Source organism: Tuber melanosporum (assembly GCF_000151645.1).
Source record: "Tuber melanosporum whole genome shotgun sequence assembly, scaffold_95, strain Mel28".
Taxonomy (NCBI): domain Eukaryota; kingdom Fungi; phylum Ascomycota; class Pezizomycetes; order Pezizales; family Tuberaceae; genus Tuber; species Tuber melanosporum.
The window spans coordinates 339,029-346,947 of record NW_003299145.1 but is presented as its reverse complement, the minus strand read 5'-3'; the positions used below and the strand labels follow the sequence as shown (position 1 = coordinate 346,947).

General features: G+C 48.6%; 2 protein-coding genes; one reads left to right on the top strand and one right to left on the bottom strand.

Moving 5' to 3' along the window:
• The first annotated feature begins 4,496 nt into the window (after positions 1–4,496).
• GSTUM_00012081001 (uncharacterized protein) lies at positions 4,497–5,213 on the top strand. XM_002842332.2 has 1 exon: positions 4,497–5,213. Exon 1 carries the CDS (start codon positions 4,566–4,568, stop codon positions 4,977–4,979), a length of 414 nt encoding a protein of 137 aa, XP_002842378.1. The 5' UTR covers positions 4,497–4,565; the 3' UTR covers positions 4,980–5,213.
• Positions 5,214–5,520: 307 nt separating this feature from the next.
• GSTUM_00012080001 (uncharacterized protein) lies at positions 5,521–7,372 on the bottom strand. XM_002842331.2 has 6 exons: positions 7,242–7,372; positions 6,775–7,173; positions 6,571–6,694; positions 6,379–6,488; positions 5,935–6,325; positions 5,521–5,872 (listed from the first exon to the last, which is right to left on the bottom strand). Exons 2-6 carry the CDS (start codon positions 7,127–7,129, stop codon positions 5,596–5,598), a joined length of 1,257 nt encoding a protein of 418 aa, XP_002842377.1. The 5' UTR covers positions 7,130–7,173; positions 7,242–7,372; the 3' UTR covers positions 5,521–5,595.
• Positions 7,373–7,919: the final 547 nt, after the last annotated feature.

The following is a 7,919-nucleotide window of genomic DNA, read 5'->3' as shown; positions in this document are numbered from 1 at the left end:
GAAGCCAAATCCAACTTAACTAGAAAGAACCCTTGAAAAAATAATCCCCCCAACCACCTGATATAAAACCCAGTCCAGCTCCTACCTTAATCCCACCTCACCACCGAAACCGGAGAACAAAAGATACCCAATCCAAATATCAAAAAACACACCCCGAAAAGAAACAAAACCCAAACTAATCCGCCAGTCGGACCAAACAAAAAAAAAAACTTATCAAAATGGTTGACTACACTCAAACCTTAGCTACTCCCATTTGCCAGAGCGCCAACTCTCCAGCAGGTAACACCACCCAGCAAGACACCGTGCCATCCACCACTAACCAACCAACCGCAACAACACCTCCACCCCGCCCTCCTGCCCCCCGACCCGGCCTAGAACCAACCGCCAAAGTTCAAGAAATCGCAAGGTCTATCGAAGCATTCATCGGCCTCCTCCCTGTTCTCACCGAATTCCCGGAAGCAATTAGAGACCCTGATGCGATTCCAGCTGATGTTGCGGTGCTTGGGCGATTGATAACAGCGGGGTTGAATTATTTTGCTGATCTAGTCGATTGGGAGGTTGTTCAGGGGGGGTTCGAAGGCGGGGTTATTGAGTGGGGGGAGCGCGATGTGAGTGAGTAGGTATATAAGGGAGTCGCCATGTCCGGAGAGAGGGGAGTCAGGATTCCTTGTGTTTTTTTGGTGTATTTAATAAATGCCCTACGGGTCCCAAAATCACGAATTTCTTTTGTGGTCAGTTGTGTGCCTGAGCTTTTCACTCCGCTACCATAACTTGACTAGCGCCCTGCCACTCTGCATCGGGATTCTATTCAGAGAGGACAAGAGAAAAGGCAAGTTAGGTAAACATACTGACTAAACGAACTTGCCATACGGATTTCTCCATACGTCCATGTCCCACTACCTGGCGCTATCTAGCCCCATACCTCAATGTGACCCTTGGCTCCCTTTCTCTCCGGTTTCGGTACCACTCTGGCGCATCAATACATGCCCATGGAAAAGACCTCCGTTAGGGCAAGGCTAACGTTAATTACTGAGTCCGTTTGAAAGGCCGAAATTTGAGTTTTCTTGAATACAAAGCACAGGTTAGTAGGGTGCATGATATCCCGAGTGAGTTTCCATGATCATTTATCCAGTAAAGGCTTAGAGTCAGCTGCCTCACAGTTGTGATCATTAAATAATGCCAGGTGAACGCGACCCTTTGGTGAACGGGGAGCCCATGGCTCAGACAAGCTGAACTGAGCAGCCCTCGGAGCGGGATGCGGATGGTGTCAATACGCTGCCGCGGTTAGTGTACTTGTCTCTTCGTTCTTTCCCTGGAAAATCTTAAATGGTGTGAAGATAAGAACCTAGTCTCACAAGGATAATTAAAGAAATCCCGTAACGGAACCAATAAATCAACAGGGAATATTTAGTGCTCAAACTGACTACTGGCCTTGAACTCCATCGCCGAGATCATAACTTAATCTGTGTTGGCGAGAAAAGAAGTAACCAAACGATTACTTCCACAAAAAAAACTCTTCCTAGGGTTAAGTTAAGAGATAAACCAGTCATAGCATTGGTATTAACCAAGAATAATAGAACTTATACTGTGGCCTCCTCTTTAATTTGCTTTTAAGACAGTCTTGATTCCAAAGGTGCTCATATTCTGATCTTTAATCGGAGTAATAATATTATAGAGCTCATTTTGGAAATTTTGATTGGATAAACCTCGGCGCATAACGCCTTTCGATTAGAGCGCCATCCTATCATACACCTAACCCAATAAACTTGCAAGTTGGCAGAAACGTTTGGAGGTGTGCACCGAATACTTGATTACAGCTTTAATCCTCTTACTTAGCCTACACTCTCACCCCCCTCTCCTACTCGTATACTTCACTTCACACTCCTCTTTAAAACACGCACACACACACACACCATACATAGCACCTGAAAGGGAAAAGGAAGATACGTTGCCGTCATTCAAATACATCAACAAATAATGGACCACTCAAAGTTAATTCTCGCCATCTCCCCCATTCCCTCCCTTCCTGCTAGCAATCAGCATTTCCAACGCCCAAACCGCCGTATCCAGGTAATGCGCCTCCCCGGCCAACTTTCCCTCACCAATCGAATTCAGATGTTCCCCCAAACCGGTCTGCATATCCGCGAGCTGCTGGACGAGTTCCATGAGTCGGCCGCTGTTGATGATTATGTCAAAGACGGGATCGGAAACTTTGGCGGGTTTGGAAAGGGTGGTGGTTGATTCGGTGACCGGATTGCTGAGAATGGGGATGGAGTCAACATTTTCGGCAGCCTTGATGGCTGCGGCGATGAGAGAAGTGGTGAGGGTCGGGGTAGTAAGGATAGGCCGCTTTCCGCTAGGTTGACGACCTTTTCTTGCTTTGGCTTGCATGATAGGTTGGTTGTTCGTGGCTCTTTGGTGGAGGATGTGTAGGTGTGATAGAATGGTTTTCGCGGTGGAGTTTTTGCATCATAAGGAGTAGTGTGCTGCTGAACTGTGGGGGTTTTCGCCAAAGGTAGCGCTTTGCTCCAACCCCCTGCGGGCTTGTGGGTGGGGAGTGAAGAGGAAGGGTAGGGTATCTAATTGTTTGACCCCAGAACTCCAGCTCAAGGGTATAGATGTGCACTGGAAAAGAACTTGGAGGTGACCTAACATACCATATCGCCCAGCCTAAAGCGTGAGCATGGCCAATAAGGGCTTGGAGAGTTCATGTCACGCAAGCCTTTGTATCATAAAAACATTGCTTCAAATTTCCTACCCCAGATATATCAATACCATCCCTTCGTGTATTCACTCCGCTCTACGTGGTTTCGCTAGCACCGAGATAGTTCTTGATCCTTAGAGAGAGAGTAGAACCAACTAACGAATTAGGCAATGATAACCAACTTTAATTCCTGGGATGTATGAAACTACAGAAACCACGCGATTTCCCTGCTCTAATTGTCCTTGGCAGCCAAAGAACAGCCACGATTATTCCGCCCAAGGGGTTGAAAAATCCAAAAGAATAGATTTTAAGTAGCGCGAGAGTATCCCCATAATAGCGACAGTACCGAATTTCCCTACGCCACTCCAAATATTTGCAGTATTACAGAAGCTCGAAAAGGATGCCTATGTCATGCCCGGGGGGCGGGTATGGCGGAACTTTACCTAAATACGCCAGGGAACTGATGAAAATACACTAGAGGAACTCTGCAGCTTTTGGAAATTCGGCAACAATCGCTACAGCAGGGGATACTTAAGTCGAAAGATCGGATTTCGAAGCAAAACATAATCCGCCGGCTTAAGTACAATCTAGGGGTAAAGGTTAAGAAGATTGTGGAGAAAGGAATTAAATTAAAACTGAGGAAAGAATAAAAAAAAAGTTTTGTGATTCAACCGGGAATCGAACCCGGGTCGGGCGCACATTGTGACATGGCAAGCGCCCATGATACCTCTACACCATTGAATCCTTGACTAAATTGAGATTAGAGATGTTGATGTGGGTTCGGCGAGACAAGAACCAAATCGACTTGGTGCTAAGGTAGAATTTATGAGAGGAACCAACCTGGCGGGGGCCACTAGGTTATCGGCCGATTTTATGCTTCCCCCCAAAACATGGGATGTAGATACAGTACCAGTGCGCTAGCTGCCTATAACGGTCCCTATAAGGTGGACGAGAGATAGCCAATTGAGCTACTGTAGGCTCCCCCCGCACCATAATAGCGATAAAATGACTTCCGCCACGCTTTCTCAGGAACACTGTGCCGTCCCCCTGGGTAATAACATCCGTGCATGATACAGTACTGTACTCGTACTTGTACATACACGTACAAAAAGGTTTGAGGAATCTGTCACCTGGAGGCCAAGAAACAGGAAGCGCCATTCGTGCGTAGGGATACTCAAGTGCCCGTACCCGCATTAACCCCGCCAACTCCAACTTATTCCGGTATCAGGTATGGTGTTGATGCTACTTTCTAAAGGAGTGCATACAAAACCGAGCAGCGAGCAATTGATAGCACAAACCTCGATAGCAATATCCGACCCTAAGATTGAATGACTCTCCATCAAGTATTGCATGCTGCATTGTTTCCTCACTACTACCGATAGGATTATATTGTAGTATAGAATTCTTCATGTAATTCCAACATGTTTCGATTTCATTTACATCAAGTGACTTTGATGGCCAGAAAGGAACATGTTCAATCCCTCGCAAGTGTCAAATGTGGGATACGAGCACTCTCTCAGGATACCAGTATATTGTGCCACTGCCAGTCTTTTGAACTGCTTAAACACTGCGCTTTTTATGGATCCGTGTGGGCTGTTCCAAGAGAGGTGCCCATTTGAGCATAGTCTAGACTGCTGACACAAACACTCGCAGCACACACCAAACTTCTAAGGAATGCAGGGATAGGTGTCTCAACCAAAATCAAAGTCTCCTGCCAAGAATCGCTTGAACAGTCATCGAAACTGCCAAACCTCCAGACTTCTCCCATAACCTTTTACCACCACCACTACCACCACACACGACCACTACACCACAACCACCCCACCACCCCACAGGGAAGAAAGAGAAAAAGTCCCTACAAATGGCACCCCCCGCCGCACCCCCCCAAACAAACATCGTCCTCGACGAACTGGACATAACTCCCCACCCACGCCCCTTCAAAAATCCAAACTGGAAACCCCCCCACCGGCGCACGAAAACTCTCAAGCAGATCCTCTCCGACGCCACACGTACCGCGGCCACCGGCGAAGGAGGCACAACGCCAGCGACGGGGCCGATGCAAACGACGTACGCAAACATCGAGTCGGCGCCGTCGCTGCATCCCGCGCATTCGAAGAAGTGGTGCGATATCACAGGATTGCCGGCCAAGTACACGGACCCGAAGACGAAGCTTAGATATGCAGATAAGGAGGTTTACACCGTTATACGGATGCTGCCGCCCGGTAGTGCGGAGAAGTATTTGGAGTTGAGGGGGGCGAATGTTGTGCTTAAGTGATTGGGGGCTTACAGGTGGAATGAGGGATGAGGAGGGAGACATTGCACGATAGGGCTGGATGTTGATATCGAATTCACTGCCTGACAGATAGTGGGATTAGGGGGATGTTGTGATACGGCGGCTTGGGCCGCTAAGCGGGGATTGGAGTGGAGCCAGGAGGGAGACCGCTCAAACCACTCAAACCCTTGAGTTTAACTTTGTGTTTTGTTATCCGTTTATCATAAGGCTGGCGTACTCGCCTTTTTTTTTTTTAAAAAAAAAAAAAAACCCCTCCCTCTAGCATGTTTCTCAAATCAGGCCAGAATGACAAATCCATACATCCAGGAAACCTAACATGTGCGGATTAGGTTTCTGGGATCCACTGGGGTGCGGGTGATACAAGGCGGCTACCCCACCGACAAAGAATGCAATCACAACACTCGCGTACAGTACAAGTGATCTAAACCCAGCGACGGTACCCTTCGGCCAGAAGTCTACAGTTCCGGCCCCACACCCCGTTGCTCCAAAATGCGGGCACTGCCAGAGAGAGAACTGGCGAAGATGACAATAAACCCATTCCACTCTTCGTTCCATATATCCACGGTCTTACTATCATAACACCGCCCAATGGGCCCCATCAAGCCAATCTAACCTCAATAATCCCGTTGCCCGTCCCCTTGGCCCTCCACACTCTCTCCACAACCAATCTTTCATCCACGCCCTTTAGCAACGCCGCCCATTGAGCTTCAGTCCTCTCCTTACTATTAAACAAAAGAAGCATATGAAAGTCCAAAAATGGAATCAACTTGTGACTATCAGGACCCATACGCTCCTCCACGATATGCTCATCGATGAGGAGTCTAGAGCTGGAGTCCATAGCCCTCACAATGTGCGACAGGATCTTTTTACTAGCACTTTATTACCCCGCCCAGTTAGTGCTCCTCCCACCAGCAAGGTAGACGAGATGGAAACCCACGGGTCAGGATGATCATGCAAGATATACTTGAGATAGTAATAAACCCCAGGCCCACCAATCGGCTGCCCCTCGAAGAAATCATTTTCATGAAACTCCACACGGTCTTTAAGCTCCTCGGGAAGTTCATCGCGCCCTTCACTGACCACCATTCCTATATCCTGCACAATGCATTTCAAGTTTGGAAATTTCTGTGCTGCGGCGATAGCGGCGTGTCCGAGGCCACCGCCGATGTCTACTAATATTGTGCCTTTGGGGGCGGACTGGAGGGGTTCGTAGAGCGCCACGAGGTTGGGTAGGCCATCAACAACGTTCATGGCTTTCATAGCTTGGCCGAAACGTGTGCCCAGAGGTTTGTTGTCGGTGCAGATGTATTCGAAGTAGCTCTTGTTCGCTAAGAAAGGGTTAGCTATGATGATGGGTTTGCAGAGGAAGGGGGCGGGATACTATTGAAGGCCCGACTGAAAGCGGATTTCCTACTATCTTCGGGAACCACGAATTCGTTTTCACGCAGAATGTCGGAGACGTGAGGCGCCGAGGTGAGTCCTTCGTCGACGCTATGGAAGGAAGAAAGGGGGGAGTAAGCAAAATTCACGAGAGGTACATATGAAGAGAGAAAGTAAATGGAGTGCTAATCACAGATGCGCAACCATGGAGCCAACCCCGGGAAGCCCGATGGCCGCAGAGCCACCAGTGTGCGCAATATACCCCGGCGCCGTCTCGACAAACACATTCTTCGACGTCAATTGCCGCATCACTCTCACTATACCCTCCGGAGCCGGAGAACACATCAGTATGCTATCCTCCCACTCATTAGCCCCCCACAGTGAGGACAAAACCAACCAATAGTCTCCTCAGGCACCCCCGTCTTTGAAGCCAACTCCGCCAGAGCGATAGGCGATCCATCGGGTGGCACGTTCTGCGCCAGCTTCATGTCGTACGCCAGTTTCATGGCAATAGAGTCTTGAAACCCACTTGACATCATGAGCGCGGTCCTTATGGGGCCCTCAACCAGAGAAATGACCCTCCGACATGCCACTAAGAGTTCGTCTGCTACTTCAACAGCCACCTCGTCGGTCACAGGAATTGGAGGTACTGGTCGGAGGGTGGGTGGAGTGGGGACGTGGGAGAGATAGTTCTTTATGCTTGTGGAGATGATGTTAGAGAGTTCCGTGAGGTCTTCGGTTCTTGTTGCCATTGTTAAGGTCGTAATCGGTACCAGGAAAATTTAGTGGTATTGAACTGATAAGATTAGAAATTCTGTGGGTGCGAGAACTACTCAAGTACCGCTAGGAGGAGGGGAGGCTTACACCGTATTTATATCGCTATCACTCCTAGGTCCCCAAGGGAGAAAGCAAACACATGGTGTTCAGGGCTAGCTACGCAGCATGAGGGGGGCAGGCCAAGTCTACGCAGGTTACTAATATCAATATACCGCAAAAGGTCAAATACTGATAGAAGAAAAATGTGGTAGGACGTTGTAGTTTCTTCTCCTACCGGTAGTTAGGCGCTTCATGCTCGGGTGTCGGCAGTCGGGTCAACACCCGAAGGTCGAGATCTGTGTACAGTACCCCGGCATAAGGCATTTCGGGAGTGGTAACACAAGCCCTCGTCCCTGGCATATCATTCTGGCAATAATACATGATGTGAGAATACAATGCCAGAGCTGGAACAAGATACTGTACTGTACTCGGGGGTAGGGGTATTTCGGGTGCGAACGGGAGCACTACCCATCGCTAGGTGTGGGAGTGAACCTGTCCAGGCAACCTTCCTCCTATCTTAATCACCAAATTTCTTCTCACTGTTGATTCACCTCTGTCATCTCTAAACACCTCCTGGAGGGTACATCGGCAAAAAAATTTCAGTCTGTAGTAGAAGTGCTCGGAAGTGCATCCCAGATGTGTCGGGTGTGTCCTATTACCTGAATAGGAACTCTTCGCACAGGAAATTAACTGTGGAAAACATAACCTTTGGACAAGACAGTGCTG

Bases quoted from the DNA above. Each gene is read 5' to 3' on its own strand.
- GSTUM_00012081001 (XM_002842332.2), top strand. From the start codon at position 4,566: ATGGCACCCCCCGCCGCACCCCCCCAAACAAACATCGTCCTCGACGAA.
- GSTUM_00012080001 (XM_002842331.2), bottom strand. From the start codon at position 7,129: ATGGCAACAAGAACCGAAGACCTCACGGAACTCTCTAACATCATCTCC. The intron at 6,326-6,378 runs GTATCCCGCCCC...ACCCTTTCTTAG, and splicing joins TTTCAGTCGGGCCTTCAATA to CGAACAAGAGCTACTTCGAA. The intron at 5,873-5,934 runs GTGGGTTTCCAT...GGGGTAATAAAG, and splicing joins TTGCATGATCATCCTGACCC to TGCTAGTAAAAAGATCCTGT.